This window comes from Pithys albifrons, chromosome 19 (genome assembly GCF_047495875.1).
Source record: "Pithys albifrons albifrons isolate INPA30051 chromosome 19, PitAlb_v1, whole genome shotgun sequence".
NCBI lineage: Eukaryota > Metazoa > Chordata > Aves > Passeriformes > Thamnophilidae > Pithys > Pithys albifrons.
The window spans coordinates 1607717-1632841 of NC_092476.1; the positions used below are offsets into that span (position 1 = coordinate 1607717).

At 49.7% G+C, this 25125-nt stretch overlaps 1 protein-coding gene across 2 annotated transcripts; it reads left to right on the forward strand.

Moving 5' to 3' along the window:
* The first annotated feature begins 10 nt into the window (after positions 1–10).
* Positions 11–24355, forward strand: AXIN2 (axin 2). 2 transcript variants are annotated; one of them, XM_071574019.1, is made up of 10 exons: positions 11–846; positions 7187–7327; positions 12619–12721; positions 14570–14710; positions 14902–15389; positions 15500–15682; positions 15968–16186; positions 16681–16773; positions 18430–18597; positions 22623–24355. In XM_071574019.1, the coding sequence occupies exons 1-10, from the start codon at positions 23–25 to the stop codon at positions 22747–22749; spliced, it is 2487 nt and encodes an 828-aa protein (XP_071430120.1). In that variant the 5' UTR covers positions 11–22; the 3' UTR covers positions 22750–24355. The 2 variants fall into 2 exon arrangements, with proteins under 2 accessions (XP_071430120.1, XP_071430121.1); XM_071574020.1 differs by having other exon boundaries at positions 15503–15682.
* Positions 24356–25125: the final 770 nt, after the last annotated feature.

The following is a 25125-nucleotide window of genomic DNA, read 5'->3' on the forward strand; positions in this document are numbered from 1 at the left end:
GTCCCCAGCGAGCTCCGGAGCCATGAGCAGCGCCGTGGTCCTCGCCCACCTCCCAGACCCCAGCAGCAGCTTCAGGGAAGACGCCCCCCGACCCCCTGTCCCGGGGGAGGAAGGAGAAGCACCATGCCCGCAACTCGCCAGCTCGTTCCTGCCCAAAAGCCAAAGCTTCAAGGCCATGCCGGTGCCTCCTGCCCCGCGCAGGAACGAGAACGGACTCGGGGAGCCGGAGGGCAGCGCGTCCCCGGACTCCCCTCTGGCCAGATGGACCAAATCCTTGCATTCCTTGTTGGGAGATCAAGATGGTGCCTATCTTTTTCGGACCTTTCTGGAAAGGGAAAAATGTGTGGATACCTTAGACTTTTGGTTTGCCTGCAATGGCTTCAGGCAGATGGACCTTAAGGATACCAAAACTTTGCGAGTAGCCAAAGCTATTTACAAAAGGTACATCGAGAACAACAGCATCGTCTCCAAGCAGCTCAAACCTGCCACCAAGACCTACATAAGGGACAGCATCAAGAAGCAGCAGATAGATTCCATCATGTTTGATCAGGCACAGACTGAGATTCAGACTGTGATGGAGGAAAATGCTTACCAGATGTTTTTAACTTCTGATATATACCTCGAATACGTGCGGAGTGGAGGAGAGAATCCCGCTTACATGACCAGCAATGGGCTGGGGAGCTTAAAAGTTGTCTGTGGCTATCTCCCGACCTTGAATGAAGAAGAGGAATGGAGCTGTGCAGACTTTAAAAACAAAATCTTGCCTTCAGTAGTTGGACTATCCAGCAAGATGTTGAGGGTTACAGCGGATGTCAGAGCTACGGAAACGATCGAGAATGGATACAGGTAAGGGACCCCCTGGAAACGGTGCTTTGTTTTAACTTTAAGGACTTTGAGAGTGGTTTTCAGAAGCCTGTTGGGGTGGGGATGGAGGAGAGGCTGAGCTTCCCGAGGGGCTGGGAGCACAGCTGCTTCTCCACACCTCCAAACACTGGAATTTGGGGGGTGTTGGCTTAGTGTGGGGTTTCTTTCCCCCTCTACAGAGGGAAAACGAGATTCTGTGCTCTGAAGCCCTATTGGTTCTTCAGTTCTCTTATAGATCAAAAAACTTCATAGCAACTATGTCCTCCGGACATGTGGTAATTATTGGTTCAACTTTCAAACCTATTAAGAGCAGTAGTAGAGTGGATCATAGAGACACATGAATAATGTAACCTACTAGTTCCCCAACTCCAGCATCAACTGGTGTTTAACGATGTTGGTTATGTGGGAAGCAATTGTGCGGTCATGGAGGAGGAAATGTGTGCACTCACTGCATCAAACTCTGCCACTTGGGCAGAATCTGCTTGAATTTTGTCTCTGTGTGTGTGTGATGTGCAGCCTCTCCATCGTGTTGGGTGTCGGTGTCTGGTCAAAGCCGTCTGGGGTGGCTTTGGGCCAGCGCCTACAGGAGGATGCTTAAAATTTGAGTGTTTAAGGCAGGAGAGGCATTCCAGGTGTAGCGTAATAGATCTTAGGCAGGTCCTTGGTGCTCTCCTGTTGGCTGTGAGCTCAAAGTTAGACTCGTTAAGAGGTGGCTGTGTCAGGTGGGATGTGGTGAGGATGCAGGGATGCTGTGCGGTGACAGGGTGTCCTTGTGCCTGGTCCTGGGATGCGTCTGCACTGCCAGCCCCTTTTGTTGGCAATGCTGATGGCACAGCAGTGCGAGGGTGAGGAAAGTGAGAGCCATCTCAGAGTGAAGGGGGGATGGGAAAGAGAGGCTCTGATGAGCAAATGATGAGTTGTATAATCCTCTGAAAATGTATTCTTTCCTCTCCCCACCCTTGCCATAAATGTGGATTGTTGAATCAGGGCTGAGAGGAGAGGGCTTTGCTGCAGATGTGCGCTCTCCTCCGCCGGCCCGGGAGCCTGGGGGTTGGTATGGTGAGTGTTTGACATCTCGTTTACAGGAATTTTGAGAGTGTGATTCATGGACATCAAAGGGCATCAGGCTTCTCGCGGGGAGGCTTTGCTGGAGCGCGCCCTCCTCTCCTGCCCCTGGAGAGCTTCCAGCTGTGCCAGGTTTCCTGGTGCTGAGCCGTGGGGCACTGGGAGGGTCCTGTTGCCAGGAGGGTGCTGTGGAGCCGGAGGCCTCTTTGGTGCTCTCACTGTCCTGGAGGCTCTCCAGCCAGCGGAGGGGGATGGAGGTGCCGGTTGCGGGTGGGGACAGAAGGGATGCGCTGCTGCATCCCAGCGTGGCCTCTGGACACCTCCTGCTGGGAGGTGTGTTGGGGGAGCAATGCTGGCAGCTGGTCTGTGGAGGACTTGGGGTTTGAGATCCTCATCTCGTGCCTGAGTGTTGCTGCCTGAGCATCTGCTGTTCTCCAGAACTTGGTTTGAACTGCTGCCCTTCGCTGGCTTTCCAGGAGGGGGATGTTTGATGCTTTTATCTCTGAGCCTTTGTTGGGTTTCAGAGCTGGAAGGGCTTGGCTGTATGTTCTACCAGAGCTGCAGGCCCTGCTAAACCCACATGTGCCTTGTCCAGGAGAGCTCTCACAGTGCTGTGGCTGCTTGCCTGATTAGTGCTGGGCTTTTCTCCTTTTCTTTTTTTCCCCCCTCTTTCTTTTCTTTTTTTTTTTGTCCAGGGATTAATGCAGCTTGCTCCTCACATGTCAGATCTCCCCTCCTAGGACATTAGGTAGTGCGTTTTGCTTTGATCACCTTCTGTTGAATTTCCAGGAGCTTTTGCTCTCCATGGGGCCAAAAGATCTCAGTGCAAAGAGGGAGGGAGGTCAAGCTGAGATGCTGCTCACTCAGTTCCTCCCTGAGCGATGCGTTTGTGAAGCCACTTGTGCGTGCATGTGCTCCAAGCTGATGAGCATATGGATGGGTTATCTCTCATCACTCAGCGTTTAGGATCGCGTCTAGGATTGGAGCTGAAGCTTGCACAAAGTCTTTCCTGGTGAGTGGCCAAACCACACCTCCCTCCTCATGTGTGTGATGGAATTAAGGAATTGCAGCTCAGCGTGCTCTGGGTTTGAAGGGCTGGGCAGGCTCTGGCCATTCGCTTCGGTGGGTTTCAATGTGATTATCCCCCAGCAAAAGCTGGGAGTGCTGGGCTGAGCCCACCTGATGGTGGGAGCAGAGTGATCTCAGGCCAGCCCAGTGTTTGGATGGGAGACCACCTGGAAATCCCAGGGCAGGGAGTCATGGCCAAAAACACAGCAAAAAGGAGACTGCAGGAACCGGACAAGTTGAAAGCCTCTGTTTGGCCCCAGCACTGGTGATGGACAGGAACAGGAGAAGTCAAGTGAAAACACAGTGTTTGCACCTGGCTGGGGAGCAGCAAAGCCAAACTGCTGGTTGTATATTTGGAGCCCTAATACAGGGCATATTTTTGATGCAGAACCTCCCTCTTGCCCTTCCAAGTGACTCCCCTTCCCCCTGGGCTGTGGTGTGGTTAAAAGTGGCCTCCCCACGCCGTGCTGGAGGTGGCCCCATGCTCCAGGAATTCCAGCTATTATTTATACGCACTTCTAAATTTATCACGCACGACTTTGTGTACACAGAGAGCTCCTCTTCCTTTGCAGTGCCGCTGGGTAACGTGGTTTTGTGCAGTCCAAGGTGGACTCATCTGCCTCCCATTAGGCTCTAAGATCAGTGGACTGGCCTTGCTTGGGGTAGGCTGGGGCTTGCAGATGGCCTTCTGCCTGCTGCCAGTGCTTCCTGGCCTTTGAAAGGACCCGCCGGAGCAGCTCCTTGTGTGTGAAGTTATTGGAACCAAGTTTGGCTTCAATTATCAAAGTAAATGATGCCATTGTAAAGCTATGCTCGAAGCAGTGTTCTACAATTAGAGCATGGAAGCTGTGATTAACATAGTTGTGTTAAAATATACTTTTTTTTCCCCTAGGTTTTTTTCCTTTTTTTTAAGTGTTTTTAAACCCATGGTTTCCCAGTCATATCTGTCCCAAACAAACACTTAATGAGACTCAATTTAGCCTCCAACTGCTCCTTGTACATTTTCTCTGCATAAGCTTGTGGGTTGACCCAAGCTTTTATTTCCAAGTGCTTTTATTTCTAAGAAGTTGAGTTTGACAATATAAAACCCCCACACTCTGAAGTTGCACCCTCATAACAGGGACTACAACCAGGAGCCCCTGATATTTCCATGGCATTATAATACCTCTGATCTGGCCATTGCCTAACATAGCAGAGAGAGAGTTACATGCTGGGTGTCATCGCATCAAGATAAGAATAGGCTGAGAAACATCAGACATTCTCCTTGAAGCTCCAGAGCAACTGCTACCTGACAGCTGAAAACACTTTGCATATTGAGTTTGGAGCTGGGCTGTGTTTGTGTGTGCAGCATCTGTGGCAGGAGCCCACCGCTTTCCCTGGAATTTAAAACCCTTGCAGGCAACTTGATGCATCTGGGTGCAATTACTGGAGTAAGGTGGTCAAATTAAAAAGAAAAAAAAATTGAACATAGCAAAACAGCCCCCACTGGTTTTCTTAAAGGATGGGGGGATTTCTGTGGGGCAGAGTTGGATGTGTGTGGGGGTGTGAACTTCATAAATATGTCAAGTTTAGGCATTGTGTTATATTTTTTTTGTCCATGAAGTGTTGGTAGGTGAGTGATGCTGCAGCCCCAGTACTGATGAGAAGAGGGGTTAGTTCTGGCCACTTTCTCTAATTATATCTTTGGACACACCTCCTCTCCCTGTGCTGTATCCATATGGACCCGCTGCCTCCGCCCCCACCTCAGCCTCTCCAGCAATGCTGTAAGAACAACATGGCAAATCAGCCCTCCTGGAAGTGCCCAGGGCTGACAGACACCTTCCAGCAGGGCAGTGGTCCTGTTCTGGGGAGCATCCTGCAGCCCTGAGCCCCACGGAGCATCCTGAGCCCCACGGAGCATCCTGAGCCCCACGGAGCATCCTGAGCCCCATGGAGCATCCTGCACCCCAGAGCCCCATGGAGCATCCTGAGCCCCATGGAGCATCCTGCACCCCAGAACCCCATGGAGCATCCTGAGCCCATGGAGCATCCTGCACCCCAGAGCCCCCCATGGAGCATCCTGCACCCCAGAGCCCCCCATGGAGCATCCTGCACCCCAGAGCCCCCCATGGAGCATCCTGCATCCCTGAGCCCCATGGAGCATCCTGCATCCCTGAGCCCCATGGAGCATCCTGCATCCCTGAACCCCATGGAGCATCCTGAGCCCCATGGAGCATCCTGCACCCCAGAGCCCCATGGAGCATCCTGCACCCCAGAGCCCCCCATGGAGCATCCTGCATCCCTGAACCCCATGGAGCATCCTGAGCCCCATGGAGCATCCTGCATCCCTGAACCCCATGGAGCATCCTGAGCCCCATGGAGCATCCTTCACCCCTGAGTGTCATGGTCTTCAGATCCACTCTCAAGAGCTGAGATGGTTTCAAATCAAAAAGTTAGAAGAGCTGATGTCTCAAAAGCCCATCAAAGACCTAGGAAGGGCCACTGGGACTGCACAGCCCCCTGAACCAGAGTAGAAGACTGCATGATTTTTAGAGGAACTTTCTTATAGTAGTAGTGAGATAACTTTGCCTTCACCCACATGTGGATTTAATTTATCTTTGAAGATTTAACTTCTTTCCTCTGGCATTCCTTACTATCTCTTTTTTTTTCTTTTTCTTCTTCCTAGATATATATTTTTTAACATCTTGATCTCCCCATCAGAAATGCCTTGGCCTCCTTGGAAAGGAATGCAGCCCCGGCTGGGCTGAATACCTGCCTGCAGCTCATACCAGAGAGGCCCATCTTCCCCACCATGCTTCCCCCTCCTTTTTGCCTTCTTCTTTTTTTCCCTTCCCCCTTTTTTTAAAGAAACTTAAGCCTTTGTGGAGGCTCCAGTTTTTGGTGCTGGGGCCACACGGTGCCAGGGTGCTGGTAAGGGATGGAGATGGAGAGGGGGTGGTGAGAGGATATTGCTGTCACTTCAACCCAGCTGGTCCCTCCGGCCCCAGGGGGGCAGGGGGGTGGAAAGCCCATTAAAAAAAACCTGCCAAGCCTGCTGGCACATTCCTGAGGCCCCCAAGTCCTGGGTAAGTGGCCCTAATTATTAAAATCAGCAGTCCTTATCAGATGACAAGGCCTTTTGCTTTGATATACAAAGGCAGAAGCTTTACAACCCCATCTTGCCCTGGAAGAGGAACAAAATGTGCACCTTAACATGCGGTTTTCAAACCTCGCTGCATAATCCCCTTATCACCTGCCAAGATCTGTATATTGACCCTGGCTGGGAAGTTGGAGTGATAGGGGGCAGGGGGATGCCCAAGTTCCCCCACCATGCAGTGACCCTGCCATGGTGACCCTGCCATGCTCCATCTCAGCTCCTGTCACTCAGCTGCTCTTCGGGTCTCAGCTCAAGCATCCAGGCTGGGCTTTGGGTTTGCTTCTCCAGGTGAAGCCAAAGGTGCTGGTGTCAGTAACCCAGGTGCACATTAATGCAGCCTGCTGTGTCTGTCCTTGCATCCCCATCCTCCTCCTCCCCATGCAACTCTACGCACGAAACCACAAGTTGAACAAGTTCTCCTAAAAACTGGGTCTTTTTATTGTGTGTTTTATAGTGCCAGGAAGGTGGTACCCAGCTTTGGGAGGTCAGGCCTGGGACAGCAGATCTCAGCCCTGTCCATGCCTCTGACACGTGGGGGCCCTGCCCCAGCATTTCTAGGCAGTTCTCTTGTTTCTGGCAACACAGATACCAATAACTTGTATTCCCAAAGGGACCATAACTCCTGTCTTCAGAGTAGACTTAAGCATCCTTAGCTGGTTGCTTGTGGCTTTCAGTGAGACTTGAGCTGTGAAGTTCTTGGTCTTTTCCCTGCTGATGCCAACAGCAAGACTCCTGCTGACCTCAGCAGTGCAGCATCAAGCTTTAGGGACTGAGTTTTTGAAGGTGTCAGGAATATGTAGAGGTGCTTCCTGGGATTTTCTGGAGTGCTTTTGGAAATGCCAAAAGTGACACGTTTAAAGTTGGACTTGGGCTGTGTTGAGACAGAGTGTCCTGGTTTAGCCAGAGAGTGTCCTGGTTGCTGCTGCTCTGAGCGGTGGATTGTTGGTTTGTTCTGGAGGTTGAGGTGGCAGCGAACATGGTTCCCATAAGGAAGGTGCTTCCATGAAGCCTGGGACAGGCTGGTAACCCAGTTCCTGTTTTGCTGGTCCCCAGGTCCTTCAAGAGGAATGATCCTGTTAACCCATACCACGTGAACTCTGGCTATGTGTTCGCCCCAGCGACCAGCGCGAACGACAGCGAAATATCCAGTGATGCCCTGACGGACGACTCCATGTCGATGACGGACAGCAGCGTGTAAGTACCTGGAGCTGGTCCTTTTGGGATGTGCTGGTACACTCTGGGGCTTAGGGGAGTGATGGGTCTGGGGTCATCACCCTGCTCCTGCTGGCGGAGGTGTGTTCCCAAACCAAGAGGCACAGCAGCCTCCCCTCATCCCGTCGCCGCAGGTATTGGATGGAGTGAAATAATGGATCCCTCTATTGCCATTTTGCAACTGCAGCTGAGCAAACATGTTTTGCCTTTGCTAAGGGTGACTAACCCAAGGAGTGCATCTCCCTGAGCCTTTGTCTTAAGGCCAGGCTTCCTTAACTAGTTATCAGTCATCAAAGAGAAGGAGATTACTTCCTGTAGGAAGTACTTTCTGTAATTAACGTTCGTCATTAATGTCAGAATGTACATTAATAGGGCCAGTGACCTGAAGGGGCAAATAGCTGCTCGTCTAGTGTGGCTGGGACATCTTCAAAGAGCCATTTGAATGGAGCTGCATGGATCAGGTCTGGGTGTTTCAGGGGCATAGGGAGGAGAGATGATGCTGTGGCTGAGCTCAGGAGTTGCAGGATCTGGCTTGTCCTGGTTGGTGAGAAGTGTGCAACTGGGAGCAATGGTTTGGCTGTGGGTTTGCTTTCCCCAGCAGGACAGAAATGGTGCTATGGTGTCTGTAGAGGAGACAGTGAGGCTCACTTAGTGCTCTTAAGGACCATTTTCTTCAGCTGAGCAGAAGGCAGATGTTGTTGCTTGTGTTTCATGATCTTCACTTGAGTACAAGTGCTCTAGAAAAGCCCACCTGTGAGCAGAGTGCTGCATTCCTGGTCTTTATCTTGAAACTTCCACAGTGTGTCTCTGTCAGACATGTGCAGTGGTCCCTGTGGACTCCTCAGAGAGGTTTGCATGCTGGGTTTTCAAAGTCAACATGTGTGATGAGACACAACAGAAAACAGGATTTACCAAAAATCCTCGATGCATAAACAAAAGCTTTTTTTATTCTTTTCTTAAATGCACATGTGTGTTTTGAACTGATATTACAGAAAAAAATAGTTTGTTGTCCCACCAGATTCCCCTATTGAACAATATTGGCATTAAATAAAAGAGCTGAATCATAGGGTGACTTCTTTATTTCTTCTTACTGGCTCTGGTTGTATGTGATCATGTGTCAACAGAGCATTCATTGGGTTAGTCATTTCTGGACCAGTGTAGGGTCACTTGGGATTCACAGGGCTAGGATTATACCCTCTCTTCACAGCAATGCCAATTGTAGGCCTTATACAGATGAGAGCACTGAGTGAGAAATAAAGTGCATGGTGGATGAAAGGCTTAACTGAATCGCTTTCAGCCCATTGTTAGTCCAGGGGAGCTTAGCGGGGATGAGAGGGCAGCAGCCCGCTTTGAAATTGGCTTGAACAAGTGAATAGGAGCTCCCCATAAAGCAGCGCCTGAAAGGAGCTGCCTGTTTTTTCCTGCCGTAACAATGGCCCGTGCAGGCTGGGAGAGTTGGGGCAGCTTGGCTGATTAAACTGCCCTCAGCTCCGGGCTGGGGGGTGGCAGGAGGGGATCCTTCCTGCTGCAGAATCGGTGCCCCCCTGGCACCCCCAAGCCACGCTCTGGGATGGCACAGGGGGTTTGGTGTGGGTGGGAGAGGTGAACTGGCAGGTTTGGGCTTCAAGTTGAGGGTGATGTAAAACTTCCTTTACAGAGGTGATGCCAAGGAGTGGTTGGGATTCACAGGCTCTCCTGGCACATGGCTCTGCTGGATGCTGGAGGTGCTGGGGGTGTGTTGGGGGCACTCCCACCCTGGCTGAGCCCAGGTGCTGAGCCCTCTGAGGCTTTACCCCCTTGTAACTGAGTTTATTCTGTTCCATCAGTGCAAATGCAAATTAGTTCTTTTGGCTTATATTGGTATCAACTGAAGAGGAAAAACTTGTTCTGGAAAAGTCTGTCAGACATGGCAGTAAACTGAGTTTGAGTCTTTTTTTTTAAATACATCTAAATCTGAACTGCACTGGAATTAGGAGAAATCTCCAAATAATGCATAATCTACCTTTTTTATTTTATTCCAGATGCCAGGGATCAGCCTGTCCCTGTATATTTTGTAATAGCCACAAAGCCTCATGCAAATTTATATTTCCATTTCTTGATTGGGGGGGGGGGGTGGAGGAAAGGGGATTTTTTTTATTTGCTTATATCTTATTTATGGATTTACTTTGGACACAGGGGAATGCTGCTGAGCAAACTTCAAATATTACCTTATCTTACAAACCAGGCTTTTGATGTTGGCAAGATCAGAGGCTTGTTTCAGAGCCGTTGCCAAATGAAGATGGGAGTGAATGCATATGCGCATGAGTCTGATATTTCAAAGCAGCAGTAAAACTACATTCAGGTTAGGTCAGGCACATCTGAGTCAAAAGGCTAAGATAATTGGCTCAGCTTAAATGGCAGCTGACTGGGTAGAAGACTTCAAACTAGTGTTTCCCCCAGAAACAGATTGGCTTAGCCCCAGCCTGGTTAGCTGAACTGTTTATAATTAAACTCTACTATTTAGTGCCTCAGCTCTGGAGCTCTTCAGCAGCAGCTTTTAGCAGCCAAGAAAAGTGAGTGCAAATGTTGGCTGCTGGAGCAGGGAGAGAGGTGGCACCTGAAGAGTTGGGGTTAACCCTTGTCCTTCTCTGAAACCTCTGGCCAAGCTCAGCTCTTTCATTTTAGAGGTACTTCCCCCTGGTTGGGGGTATCTGCTGCAGCATCAGGGTTCCCCCTGTTCCCCACATCTCCTGCTGGATTGATCCTGGCTTCAGCTCCATCCATCTGTCCCTCCTGCAGTCAGGGATCACCCCTTTGATCCTGGCCTTGTCCATTTTCCCCATTTTCTATGAAAAAGTTCAGACAGCACTCAGCAAAGTGCCTGCTGAAGTCCCTCCCTGTTCCCCAGGCTGACTTTCCCAAACTGCTCCACAGCCCTCCCATCCCAGAGAAATACCATTGGGTTTTTTTAATTCTTTTTTTTTAGCTCTGCACGTTGTTACAAGTTGTGGAACTCTCCTGCCAAGGCAGGGCTGGGGAGGCAGGGAGCAGGAGGTTTGGTGTGGGGCTCTCCGGTACAACCAAGGGGATTTCAGGGGGAAGGAGCAGATATTGTATCAACCTGAATGAGGGCAAGTCTTAAATGAAGTGGGGAGCTTGTGGTGTTGGCATTGCTTTTCCTCCCCCTTCCCAAGCCATCCTGCCTAGGAAAATCACAAGTCCCTGCTCCATAGCCTGTCCCAGGACTGTCCCTTTGGGCAGAGATGGCTCCCCAGGAGCTGGGAGCTGAGGGTACCCCATAAGGAGGTGTGCTGCCAACTTGGTGGCCACAGCAGGGGGGCTGGGGACAGCATTTTGTCCTTGTAGAGCTGGAGGGAGGTGGGCAGTGCAGGAGGGCTGCAGAGCTGCCCATTGTCCCTGGTCATGGCCTTGGGTGCCTTGTGGTGAACACACCGACCTTCACCTGCTACTCTGCTCCTCCCAACTGGCCTCTTGGATTGCCAGGGATGGAGGACACCTCCTCTTGCATTGAGTGTGTTAATGGGATTAATCCCGTGGGAACATATGGATGGGATGTGCTCATGCTGCTGTTCTTACTTACCTTTAAAAGGGCTGTTTTACTGGGTTTTCCCTGTGTTGAAGGTCTTCCCTAAGAGACCCTTGCCTTGGTAAGCCTCTGTCAACAAAGGCATCTCTGAAGGTACAGGTGGTTTCTTTTCACCTTAGAATTGCTTTTTTCCATCCTCCCCCAAAGCTAAGCCATCTCATGTGCCCCAAGTTCTGTTGCCCTATGGGTTAGTGGAGCAGAAATACTTGGTGGCCTTCATGGAGAGCATGGAGAAGTCTTTGGTGGCCACCACTGGCTGTGTCTGGGGGCCATGGCTGGCTGTGTTGGTCCTTGCATGCTGGGCTGCTCCTCCAGAAAGCTCTCCCCATGTTGTGCAGTGGGGACATGAGGACAATCAGCTCCTTTCACTTGCCATGTCACATGCACTCATAAACGGTCTAGAGGAGGCTGATGTGCATCTTGTGGCATCAAGGGCCTCCTCTGTGGTCCCAGCATGCTCATTTTTGTTAATAAATTTTTTCCCAAGTTTATTGAAGTGAAATTGTTCTGATCCTTCACTCCAGGCTTTGCAGCTTAATCCTGCTCATTAAAAACAATTTATTGGCAACTGGATGCTTTGGCCAAGATCTTCACAAAGCTCTGCCATAGAAGGCTGCAAACTTGGAGTGATGGCATCTGGTCATCCTCCTCAAGGGGAGGGACATGAAGCCTCTGGGAAGGTGTTTCCTGTCGGTGTGTGCCCACCACCACGGTGGCCACGAGAGGGGACGTGCAGGGACACTGTGCCATGTTGGCTGCCCTGGCAGCAGTGTGGGGCCACCACTGTCTGCTGTGCCACTGCAGCTCCTCCTCGGGCAGGAGCTATTTTCTGTGCTCAGGAGATGAGTCAGGTGTGGGGGCAGGTGGATGAAAGGGCTGGGACAGGAGATCAAGGTTATGCAGCCAGTCTGAGGGCAGGGGTGGAATCAGCCATTCAGGATCTCCAGGCATGCTCTTCCGGCTGTCCCCACTGTCTGGGGAAGGCCCTTTAATCCTCACTGGGGTAATTTTTGCGTGGTCAGGTGAAGACGCCCCACGGTGCCTGGAGCAGCGTGTGCAGGGGGCTCTTCCCTCCAGAGCTCCTTGCCTGGGCTCTCTTGGTGGTTTCCTGGCCAGGAGCTGGGGTGGCTTCAGGGAGCAGTGTCCTGCCTCCAGGTGTCCTGTGCTGGCCGGCCTTGGGGCAGGAGAAACATCCTGGATCTTAAGTAGGGGTGGAGATGGGGAGCAGCCTTTGGGTGGCCAATCCATCCTCAGCCTCTTCCTTCTTGTTTCCACTGTGCCAACACTCCATGGGGTGTTTCCAGAGCTTGAGGAGTGTTGTGGTCCTAGAGAGAGTAATTTGTTGGGGAAAGAGCAATGAAAATAAAGGTCAGAAGCAGAAGCCTGGTGTTGGAAGGACCTTCATGTGATACCTTGGAAGTGAAGCTCATGTGATCTTTGGGCATCTTCCCATGCAGAGTTGCCTTCAGCTTTTCAGCTTTTGCTTAATTACTGTACATCCATGTAGATGGTGACACAGGCACTTCCCACACTGCCAGGTATTTGAGGCTTCATGTGGCATCCAGAGGGCTCAGCACCTCTGGGAATCAGGGCCTGAGATGTACCTGGGTGGTTCCAGAGGGGATGGAGAGGTGTATCAGAGCATGGGGACAGCCCTAGCTGATGGTGACCTCTCTTCCATGTGCAGAGATGGGATCCCCCCGTACAGAATTGGAAGCAAGAAGCAGCTCCAGCGGGAAATGCATCGGAGCGTCAAGGCCAACGGTCAAGTTTCTCTACCTCATTTTCCGGTAAGTTCACGTGGGAGCTGCAGGTTCTGGCTGGGCCATGGGGAATGCTGGGGCTGGGAACAGGCACATGTGGAGGGAGCAGAGCATTTCCATCCCACGGTGATGCCAGAGGAGAGATGCTGGGCAGGAGCCATGTGCTCTCAGCATCATTCCAAAAACCTCCTTGTGTACAGTCCCATCTTGGTCCTTCCCTGAAACCAGGTGCTAATGAGGGCTTTTTGTTGGCACTGAATTTGTGCTGGTCTAAATCCAAGTGGAGATGCCTGGACTGGGTCTAGTGAGAGCCTTGGCTCTGGCCACCACCCCGACACCTCCACAGTGCTGAGCAGAGCAGGGGTTGGCCCCTTGTGCATTGATGGTGGCTGTCAAGAGCTGAGTGTCTGAGAGTTGGTGGGGAGGAGGATCTCCCCAAACACACACTGGCAGCAGATCTTTGCCTGGCTTTGAGGGGATCCAGTGTATGGCATTGCCCTGCTCTTCAAAATTAACTCGCTGACTTGCTAATTCAGTTGACTTGCAGACTCCCTATTCCTGCAGTGCATAAACTGTTTACACAGACAAGTATAAACTTATCTTGTCTTGAGATTAATATGCTAAAATTCCTCTTTCTGCTGTCTTAAGCAGCAAGAAGTCATAGATGATATTTCTGGTGAAGGGGGGGGTTGGTTTATGTGGTTTTTCTTTTTGGTATTTTTTTCCCCTTCCTTCCTAAAGAAAGTTCTATAGCCTGAGCTTGTAAATTAGATTATTTTGTCCCAGGGCGTGCAAATCGACTTTCTCTGTAAGGCAGTGCTTTGATCAGGGCCTGAATAGAGCCAGCTTGTGTAAGAGTGACAATTTCCAGCAGAGTGGCCTTTTTCTACCCTCACATCATTTCTGGAGCTAAGTGGTTGCCGGAGAGAGGCCCCACCTCATCTGGTGGGTAGTATGTGAAAGAGTTGGCAGTTCAGCTTTCCGTTTTCGGGGGCGGGGGGGGGACAAAAAAAGAGGGAGAGTGGGGGCAATGAGTGGGGTGCGTGGGGATGGCAGGAGGGAGGGCAGAGTCCAGTGGGTGGTTTCTTTTTCCTCTTTTTTTTTTCCCTCCCCTTTTCCTGCCATGTTTGCTTCTTTTGGCAGAAATTCGCATTTTGCCTTTTTGTATTCTGCACTTGATTTGGAGATGTTCCCTTTTTCCCTTGATAGATCTGCTTGAGGCAGCCAAGCTCAGCAGTGTAGCACTGCTAGCCTGCAGCAGCTTTCTTCATTTTCTGTACAAAGAGATGGAGGGGGGGGAGAGATCTAGGACACTGTTGAGACAACACTACCTCAAAGGTGCCCAGTGTGTAGCCAGGAAATAAATTACCAGCACTTCTCTGATCTGCAACCGTTTGACTTCTTTTTTTTTTTTTTTCCCTTTTTTTTTTCTCCTTTCCCTTTTTCTCCCCCATCTTATTTTTTTTAATTTCCAACTCCTTTCTGTTTATACTCACTTTTATTCCTTTAGTTAAAGTCTCTCCCTCCCACCTCAGAGGTTTTTTTTTTTTTGATGTTTGACAACAGTCTTTGAAGATTTTCTACTTCAGAGTAGCTACTGATGGGCTGGTTGTACTACAGAGAGAACAAGCGGGGTTCCTCAGAGTGCGACCAACTGCTCCTGCCGAAGGCAAACGCTGGTGGGGAGGATGTCACTCCATGAGGCCACAGCACTAGCTCATAAAAATCCAGAGCAGCCCATGCCTAGTTGCGGTCGTCTTTTCATCCAAACATGGAGACACAACAAGCGTAGCGGGGCCGGCGATGCCTCTGCGGCAAAGCGCCCCGCGCCGCCCGCTAAACATGCCTTGTGCCTTCTGTCCCCGCTCCTTGTAGAGGACCCACCGTCTTCCCAAGGAGATGACCCCGGTGGAGCCAGCTGCCTTCGCCGCCGAGCTCATTTCCCGGCTAGAGAAGCTGAAGCAGGAGCAGGAAACCATGGACTGTCTGGAGGAGAGGCTGCAGCAGATCAAGGAGGTAGGAGGATGAATGGGCACAGCTCTGTGTGCCACCTGGCTGGGGGTGGGTGGGTGGGGGCCATGTCTTGCCCATGGAGGAACGTGCTGGGATCACACTGCGGTTGGTGAGCCAGTGGGGGGACATCCCAGCGCATGCTCCGCATCTCCCCATCCTCTTCCATTCATTCCGTGCCATTGCTTGTCTGGCAGGAGGAAGAGAAGGAGGGCTCCGAGCTGCCCCCCAGCCTGCAGAGCGGGCGGGACATGGTGAACCCCCAGCACCCACTCTCACTCCTGCCCTCGGGCAGCTACGAGGAGGACCCCCAGGCCATCCTGGACGAGCACCTCTCCCGCGTGCTGAAGACCCCCGGCTGCCAATCGCCCGGCGTGGGCCGACACAGCCCCCGTGCCCGCTCCCCTGACCGCCTGCCCACGGGCAAGCTGCCGCCTGGCGCAGCATCGCTGGCCGCCTGCGCCCTGGTGGGCAAGGGCTTCGTCACCAAGCAGACCACCAAGCACGTGCACCACCACTACATCCACCACCACACCATGCCCAAGACGAAGGAGCAGATCGAAGCCGAGGCGGCGCAGCGGGTGCAGTGCTGCTGCCCCATGGGCAGCGACTACTACTGCTACCCCAAGTGCAAGGGCCACCCCAAAAACACAGATCCCCCTCTCCCTCCGCTGGAGCCCTTCGGGTAAGTCACCAGCATCTCTCCCCCGTTGCACCTGCCCCAAGCCATGACCCATCATCGGGGCTGGTGGGGACAGGGGCTGACGGTGGGCACGTGTCCCTTTGTGCCACCAGCAGGACGGGGACGCTGCTGAAGAGGCCGAGCCGAGGAGTGGAGAGCGTGGCCCCGCCGGGCGGGGACGGGGGGCTGCCCGGCCCCGGAGGGGTGCAGCTCCCGGGGGGCGAAGCAGACCGGGCACAGAACGTCTGGCAGTGGATGTTGGAGAGCGAGAGACAAAATAAGCACAAGCCCCATAGGTAAATACGCAGCTGTCTACAGCAATATCGCTCCCGGTAAATATTTATATATTACACGGGCTGTCTATTTTTACAATCGCTAAAAACAAATGAGACTCTTTGCTCCTCCGGTTTAATATAAAAGCTGTTCCGCAGAACCAGAAAAACCACAAAAATGTCATGTTTTTGGCAATAAACCTCCTTTCATGTTATGACAGACTTTTGAGAGGGAGCGGAGCAGAATAGGAGCTGCTATTAAAGTCATATTTTCCAGCTTTTCTAACCCGACTTCTTCCCCTCCCCAAGCACACAAAGCACAAAGAAGTCCTACAGCTCCGAGTGCGCCAAGGGGGCCCCCGGCCGCCACCACCCGTGGGGGCCCGGCAGCCACCCTCGGGGGGCACAGCCCGCCCACCCCTTCGTGCAGGACCCCGCCATGCCCCCGCTCAGCCCGCCCAACACCCTGGCACAGCTGGAGGAAGCGTGTCGCCGCCTCGCCGAGGTCTCCAAGCCGCAGAAACAGCGGTAAGGGGACGGTCGTGGTGCCCTCGGGGGGTCTTCTGGGCGGGGTGTGGGTGGTGCCCTCCCCACCTGGGCAGCCCGTGGGGATGTGTGATGGCACAGCTTGGCTGAGCCCAGAGGATGAGCCTCCTCGTTCCGACCCCACCCTGCACCGGCACAAACAGTTCAAATCCGAGGCGATTACTTCCACTCTTGATGGCTGCAATTTGCCTGGTTGTCCTCTGGGACAGGCTCCAGCTACATACCAAGTGGGGAATTGGACTGGTTATCGTTCATTTGGGTATGGAAGGATAAATTAGCCCACAGCATTTTTAATTCTTCCTTTGATTGTTTACAACATGTGAGGCTTGATACAAAGAGCGAACTTAACGACCCACAGGAGACTTCAATTAAGAAGATTGTATTTCAACAATATTTTTTTAAAGTTGTTTTTTCTCTTTGGTTTTTTTTTTTCCCTTCCCCTTCCTCTCCACTTGCCCTCCCCTTCCCCACTTCAGATGTTCAACCTCAAATCAGCCGAGGGACCGAAACCACTCTGGTGCCATTCAGGGGGGAAGTGCCCCTTTCTGCAATGCAAGTCTAACAGAAGAGTGAGTATTGCATGTGCAGAAAAGACTTGGCAAATAAATATATATATATATATCTCCCATAATTAGATTTTCATTAAATGGATTGTGCTTTGAAAAGAGAGAAAATTCTTATATCTGAAATTTTGTCTTTCAAACATTCTTCTTGAAGAAGGAACAAAACATTTTCAAATCTTGTCTCTGGCTCTTTTTAACTTGCATTCCTGTAAAGTGGACAAAGATTGGATTAGTCTAATTACAGGATGGTTCTTTTAACAAGAAATCTGCTACAGAGAGGTCTAAAATGGCCTAAATAATTAAAGTTTTCTTTCTTACCCTCTTCATCTTAAGCAATGAGTAATGTTTGAAGTCCAGACTGAGCCACCTGACTAGAGCCTTTCATTTTTAATTGGTTGACCTTAAGTCCACCAGCTGTCTTTGCTAGCAGCTTTTTTTCTGAAGCCACTCTACAAAGACTTAGAACAAATTAGGAAGACTAAATTACTGCAGACTAACACTTTGTGACCTTTTGACATGCCAAGTGTACGTTGCCTCAGAAGCAGTTGTAGATTTGGCTGCATGGTATTCACTTGAGCATTGCCATTTTGCTTGGTAATGTTGTTTTAATTATTCTTTAAGAAGGGTTTCTTGGGTGCAAAATGGCAACATGCAGTTAATTTTAGCCTCACTGGGAAAAATAAGATTACCTGGGTGCTTCAGGTGAAGCACCTGGTGGTGGGTTTGCTTTGTGAGCTGGTGGTTGCAGGTGGGTTTGTGCATGAGGAGATTTGCCAGATGCTTTGTGTGAGGGCAGATAAAATGATCCTTTTAAAGTCCAAGGTCTGCAGTCCTGGGACTCACCAGTGAGCCTGTGGTGAGCCCTACACCTGCTCACCAGGCCTGTGGTCCTGCCCTGATGCTTCCAGAAGGCATCCAACCAACTCCATCCCTTGGTCCACCCATCCATAAGATGGTGTGAGGTCTCTGTGATGCTGTAATTCCAAAGGGGAATGGCTTCAAAGTAAAGGAGGGGAGATGTAGGGTAGATACTAAAGAGAAATTCTCCCTTGTGAGGGTGGGCAGGCCCTGGCACAGGTGCCCAGAGAAGCTGTGGCTGCCCCAACCCTGGAAGTGTCCAAGGCCAGGTTGGATGGAGCTCTGAGCAACCTGTGCTGGTGGGAGGTGACCCTGCCCATGGCAAGGGGTGGGACTGGATGATCTTTAAGGTCCTGTCCAACCCAAACCTTTCTCTGATTCTGTAATAATGCTAAAATTGAAGCCAGACTTGATTCCACCAGCTCTGATGGCTGGACCAAGGTGGGCTCTGAACAGCCAGGCAGGTCCTTGGAGGGGAAGCACCAAGGCTGGGAGCAACCGTGTCTAGTGGAAGGTGTCCCTGCTCATGGCAGGGGGTGGAATGAGACCAGTTTTAAGATCCCTTCCAACCCAGAGCATTGTATGATTCCCACCAGGAGCTGCTGTGGGAGCCCAGCAAAGGGCTGTGCAGACACATCCCAGCAAATTCCCAGCCAGTACAGGAATATCTGATTGTCGGGTCACGCCCAGGGTATTTCTGACAGTGTTCTGTGTGGCAGGAGCTCTGCTGGTTTGAGTGTGGTGAAAACAGCCTGTTCTGAAATGGAAAAATAGAGGGTTTTGTGTGTGTTTGCTGTTTTTCAGGCACAAAGAGCCAAAGAAACTGCCAGTTGTTCACACCTCTCAGTCCAGTGAGTTGGTTGTCACCTATTTTTTTTGTGGAGAAGAAATTCCCTACAGGAGGATGTTAAAGGCCCAGAGCCTGACACTTGGGCACTTTAAAGAACAGCTGAGCAAAAAGGGAAATTACAGGTAAGAATCTGTGATTTGTTTTTACTTCACTGTGTTTTACCAAGTCAAAAGGATTGGCAGAACTTTTGCAGGGCTACCTCCAGTGTCACACTGGCCTTGATTTTCAGACTCTGGAGATCATCTTATTTTCTTGCCACTCAAACCAGGAGCAAGTTGGAGATTGAAAAAGTGCCCTGAGCCACAGCTTGGCTGCAGGGCCACCTCCTCCCCACCTCCCCAGCTGCATTAGGATCTTTGCTCCAGCCCTTCTCAAACACCTTGAGTGCAGGGAAATCTGGGATGGCTTTGTGGTGGGATTCAGTTCCCAAACTGGGGGTCAGAGTTCATCTTGGTGCTGGTCTCCTGCTTTACCTGCTGTTTAATGGTTTAATTTTTGATTATTTTTTGCAATGTGTGGCTGTAAATGGGGTCTGTGACAGGCAGGGCTGGTGCAGCTGAAGGACATGGAGTTGGGATGGAGCTCCCTTGCTTTTCTCTTCATTAGGGTTAAAAAAATACCTTTGCCCTGCAGGGAAATCTCCATCAGCAATACCCAGATGCTCCTCAGAACTGCCAGCAAACCCTGCTGGTCTGGTTTCCAGGGCACAGCTCCCAGTTTAACCAGTTTGCTGCTTCCTCTGCTCTCACAGTTCTCATGGCAGCAGCTGCACCTTGGCTCTTTCTGCTGCCATTTCCCAGTGGATCTGGGCACTCTTGGGATCCTCTTTGGCCACTTGTTCAGGGTGAGCAGGGGAGGGACATTTGAGCTGTTTTTTTGAATTTGCACTGAAATTGCTGTTGCTGCAGAGAACTGTGTGTCTTGTCCTGTAACTGGAAGCCTCTGATTTAATCCCCAAATGGTCATTTGGGCTTGGTGTGAGGAATTCCCACTTGTTGCCCCCATCAGTGGCCTCTCTAGCTTTGGGAAGTCCACCCATGCAGCCCAGTGGTTGGTCCCCCACGGACTCCCTCAGGCTGTGGGGATGCTGGGTTGGGGTCTGTCTGTGTCAGTGGGGCTGAAATATTACCAATATTTTCCCCAAACCATCTTTGCAGCCCACCCAGCTGCCATCAGATGGCACCAACCTGCAAGTCCACCCACCCTGGACACCCTGCAGGAGAGGTCCCTGGGCTTCTGGCATTTTCCAGCACCTAAAGCCTCCCATCCTGTTCTCCTCCTTCTCATGTCCCATCTGCAGACCAATTTCCTTGACCTCACCACTGCTCTGCCAACTCCAGTGGCTGTGTAGGCCCTTCCCCATCCCCAAAGAAATCCTTTTTTTAATGTTTGTTTGTTTTCTGTGACATTTTTTGTGCAGGACTCTGCTACTAAAACCTCTGTGGCCCAAAAGCCCTTCCAGGTGCAATTATTTGTGCCTTGTCAGACTGTAATTACTTTAGAAAATGTTTTTAAGTGACTGACAAGGATGAAACAACATTTTGCTTAGATCTCACCCCTTTACACCTGGGTAAAGACAATACAGAAATTTATAAAAGGAACTTGGGTACGTGCCCAGTATTTTATCTTGCACAGACACAAGGTGAAACTAATTACACAAATGTGTGTACCTCCAGGGAATCATTTTGATCTAAGCTTTGACTTTTGGCTGGACTTTGAGTGAAACTGCAGGTGACCTTCAGGGGAGAGGTCCACGGTGCCCGGAGTAGCGTGTGTGTTACGGGGAGGCACTAACTAGGCTGCTTTGGTCACATCTGGCATTGATTTCTTTTTAAGGCACATTTAATAAGCATGTCTTTGAAGCCGTTGCCTTTCATTTAATGCACAAAGACATGCAGAAATGCTCAGCTCTCCAAATTCTTCATTGATTGGCTCAGTTTGCCAGGCGGGTACCTCGGGCTCCCGCGATGCCAGCGCCGCGCCGTGGGGCAGCCGCAGGGAAGGGCCCTGCCTGGCTTTGCATCCCACCCCCAGCTCCCCCTCCTCAAAAAAAGAACAAGAAGGAATTAAGCAGTGATTTAATACCGATGGCGTTAACAGAAAACAAACATCCACTCACCCAAAAAATCAGAAGTGGGTGGTGTCGGGGAGTGGGGAGATGGCAGCGGTTCAGAACTGAGCCTGCTCGCCTCGATTGGTGCCAGATGGCCCAAAAAATAAAATCTCTAAAGCAAATAAGGAGCAAAGCTTGCCACATAAAATATGTTTCAATGGAAAGCCCATTTCGGAGCAAATAAGAGCAGAGTGACTTCTTTGAAGATGTTGTGGGGGTGGATTTTTATTTTGGTTTTTTTTTTTTTGCTTTGCTTCCTCCTTTTCTTCTTTTTCCCCCCTCCCTTTCTCTGCAAAATAAGGTTGTAATTATGTAAAAGGTCGTGGTGTGTTTTCTCAAATCAAAAATTTGTAAACACAGCCAGGGCTTGGGCTTTTGGGAAGGAAGTTCTTGGGAAGAGAGGCTGTTATCTGGACAGGGAGAGGGAAGGGCAAGTTCTTTGTAATTCATTCAGACTTTGCTGGGGGTTTTTGGGTTTATTTCAAGGCTGCTGTCCTGGGGAATGGTGGCCTTGACCTGCAGCATGGAAGGTGATGGGAGCTGGGCCATTGACTTCCATGAGTGCAGGCTCTGAAGGACTTAAATTATGGGGTTTTTTTCCTTGCTGTCCCATTAAAGATGCAACATGTGTCAATTCAGCTTAGAATAAATAAGTCAAAAATAAATCCTAACCATACCTGGACTAAATGGAGCTAGTTTAATCTCTTTAATTAAAAAGAGAAATCTTTTATCCCCCTACCAAAATAATTTTAATGCACCCTGAAAATAAAGAGGTTTGCAGGCTGATGTGACTAATTTAAAAATGTGTAACTGAACAGTCACTAAACAAAAAAAATCAAATTCTAGGACCCTGCTGTGGTTCTTTCAGCTTTAGTAGTAAAAGTGAGTTTCATTTGATCTCCTTTCCCACCCTAAAAAAAATCATAATTACAACCCCCTTTTCCCAGACAAACATCTGCCAACCCCAGTTGTCTGGAAACTACAGGGGAGGGGTTAATTCTTTTTTTTTTTTTTTGAGATATATATATATATATTTTTCTTTGTAATCCATCTGATGAAGTTTTTTCCATGCCTGGCAATCAGATGGCAAAGCCCTTTTCCAAGGGAGCAGGCCCATCCAGGGAGGTGTTGGGCGGCAGACGGACAGACTCCCTAAATGCTACCCCTCTGAATGGAAGCCCTTCATTTGTGCATATGCAATTAAGCAGCCTTAGAAGGAAGAAAGCTCCAAACGGGATAAAAGGAACCTTTAATCAAGAAGCTGAACGGTCTAATTCAGGATAATAGAGGGGTCCTTACTGTTTGACACAGGAGGGGTGGGGGTGCTTTTTGTCTCTGGCAGCGTTGGCTCCATGATCTAAGGACCCGGAGCAAAGGAGCAGGAATGCAGGACATGCTGCTTGACCTCCCCGTGTCACGTCCCAGGGCTCTTGGGCAGCAGAGACGGCACTTTCTGTCCCTTAGCTCCGAATTGGTTGTTCCCAACACCAGGCTCCCGGGATGTGGGTTTTTTTTTTTTCAATAGGAACACCACAGAGTTTCAGCTCCTGCGTTGCAGGAAGCTGGGGATGGTTTGCTTTTAATCCATCCTTTTAATAACAGTTGCTAATTTTAATGCTGGGCTTGAGCTTTGAAACAAGAAAACACATGAAAGAAAGAAGGTGGGGAGAGAGGGGGAGCCTTAAGAATGCTTCGCTTTGAAATGGTGTTTATTTATTTTTTAAATAAGATATTTGACCAGAAATGGCTGGACTGTCTAATTTTCTTTATGGCTGGGGGTGTCCACTGGCAGTGTGTGGAACCTGCTCTCTGGAGGAGGTGTTGTCACCACAACCCTCCTCCCTCTGTCCCATCACATCCCTGCAGCCCCTGGGGATGCTTTCATGTCACTGGACCTGAGCAAGCCCTGAGGTGTTCCTGGAGGAACATCCTAGGAGAGAGGAATTGGAAATGTTGTGGTTAAAAGAACTGGCAAAGCACCCTTTGCTTTTTACCTTTTGATTTTTAACTGTGTTTTAATTCTCTTTACCACAGATACTACTTCAAAAAAGCAAGCGACGAGTTCGACTGCGGCGCCGTGTTTGAAGAGATTTGGGAAGATGAAACCATCCTGCCCATGTACGAAGGAAGGATCCTGGGGAAAGTAGAAAGGATTGATTGATGGCATCTGTGTTTCTTAAGGAAAGTTAAGCTAGAAAAGTCTTTGGACACACAACCATAGTGATGACAAGGAAAGAAAAGAAAAACTGAAGGAAAGTTTTGAACCAATGAAGAAAAAAAGGTGAAGTCTGTGAAGACTTTGCTGAATTAGCCTTAGAGGAAAAAGAAAAATGGCATTTATTATTCATGAGTTGGGTACTGAGATGATAAAAACCCCGGACTATTTATTAGAAACATGACCACTGTTGGCTATTGGAGATGCAGCCCCGTGTTTGAGAGACTTCCATACATAATATATGATTTCCTGGGGATCTGAAATCTATGGACTAAGAGAAACTGTGTATAGCTTACCTTAACAGTAATCCTTATTGATATTTATTGAACAGTCTGTTTTCCCTTAAGTCCAGTTTTTGGATATGCTGCTTTAACAATGGAGAAGAGAGGGGCTGGGAAGGGGGGGTGAGGGGAGGAAGGATTCTTTTATTTTTTTTACATTGTTCCCACTATCTAAAATTGAGGAGTTTGGCAATGAGCTCATTCGTGATGATTTTTTTTTTGAAGGGGGAGGAGGGAAGGAGTGAAGTCATGCCCAGTATTTCTCCGAGTGAGGATAAAACTTTCCTAAAGAAATAATAGTAATAATAATAATAATAAAAGCCGAAATAAAAGTGCTGTCCTACCATTCAGCTGGAGACCGGTGCATTTTAGTCTATGCTGCTCTAATTTGAAATAAAGGTCTTAAGTGTTAACTCTGTTAGATGCAATACAACAATAGGAATTTTGTCCATGGATTTCGGCAGGGCCAGGATTTTGCTTTGCTGCTGTCACTGGTGTCCAGTGCCTCTCGGTCGAGGCAAGGTAGAGCAAAACCCCGAGCCTGGGAGAGCTGCAGGAGGAGCCATCCCATCCCCAGGGCCACCCTTAGCACACCAACAGGTTAAAAAACCCCTGTGTGTATTCCACAGAGCTGATTTTTTTAGCCATTTTAGCACTACTTGTGTTTCATCACCATGTAAATACAACAGGGTGTGTTTTCAGCCTCTTGAGTTGCTGCATGGTGGGGTTTTGGTTGGGTTATTTTTGCCTTACCTTGACACCCACACGAGGCTGTGGGAGATGGGGGTGAAGCTCTGAGTGTGTGTGGGTGGTGGGTTTGGGGACAGAGCCCCTTTCCCGAGGAAGACCTTGCATTTCGACAGTTGGGTTTTTGTGTTGATTAAGTTAATCTGTGCATTCTGTTTGCCATTTGCTACTTTGTGTAAGTCTGTATATATTGTAGAAAAATGTATGGTGGAAATATTAATACACTATCTCTAGTGTTTTTAAAATTGAATCAGTACAGTACCTGTGCCTGCATGGTGTTACAGACCATGTGTCGCCCTATATTCAGGGTTCAAGCCTTCCCTTGTTTGTTTAAGGGGTTTATGTATAAATATATTTTATGCCTTTTATTACAAGTCCTGTACTCATGACTTTTGCCATGGCATTTTGTTCTACTTATACTGTAAATTATGCATTATAAAGAGTTTCATTTAAAAAAAAATTACTTGGTACAATAATTATTGTAATTAAGAGATGTAGCCTTTATTAAAATTTTATATTTTTCAAATTAATATTGTCTTGACTTCTTTTTCACCCTTAATGCCTTAAAAGGTTTTTTTTTTCTCATGTAAGGGGATAGCTGAGCACTGCCCTGCCCTCTCCCTACCTTGGCAGGGGCTGTTCCTGGTGGGAAGCTGTTGCAGCTGGAGGAGGCAAGGCTGGGGCTACCCTTTAATATAAGCATTAAGTCATTTACAGATCCTTCAGGTAACTCACCTACAAATTGAGCCTGGCCTTAGCTCTCTTCCTATCTTTTATTTGTCATTTAGCCAGTCTTACCCTACCTCCTGCCTTTCCTTAGTGCCCAGACTGCCCTGCCAGGCTCACCTGCTGGAGCCAAGGTGTGGCATCCAAAGGGATGTGGTTGTGCCCAGGCTGGAGTTTCTCTCATGCTACATCAGAGGACTTTGGTGACAGGATGGTCCCAGCCTGCCCCAGGTGTGACTGAGCCACCTGAATGCCCTGCCAGACTAAACCCAGCTTTGTAAATCCTGAGCAAACCCAGCTGAGGTGGTGCTGGCCCAGATGGGCTGGGGAGGATGTGCTGGGATGAGCACACGGGGAGCTCCTCCCTGTGCCTTCCCCCTGGCCTGTATTTATGGCACAAACCCTATTTTATAGCTGAAGGAGCTTAATTTGTTCCTGAGGGAAGCTGCCCATACCAGGCATGGATTTGTCTCCCAGCTGTCGCCCAGACCTTCCCCAGCTCTGGGAAAGCAATTGTGGAACTGCTTTTGGTCTGTCCCATTGGCAACCAGAGCCAACCCTTTGCTTC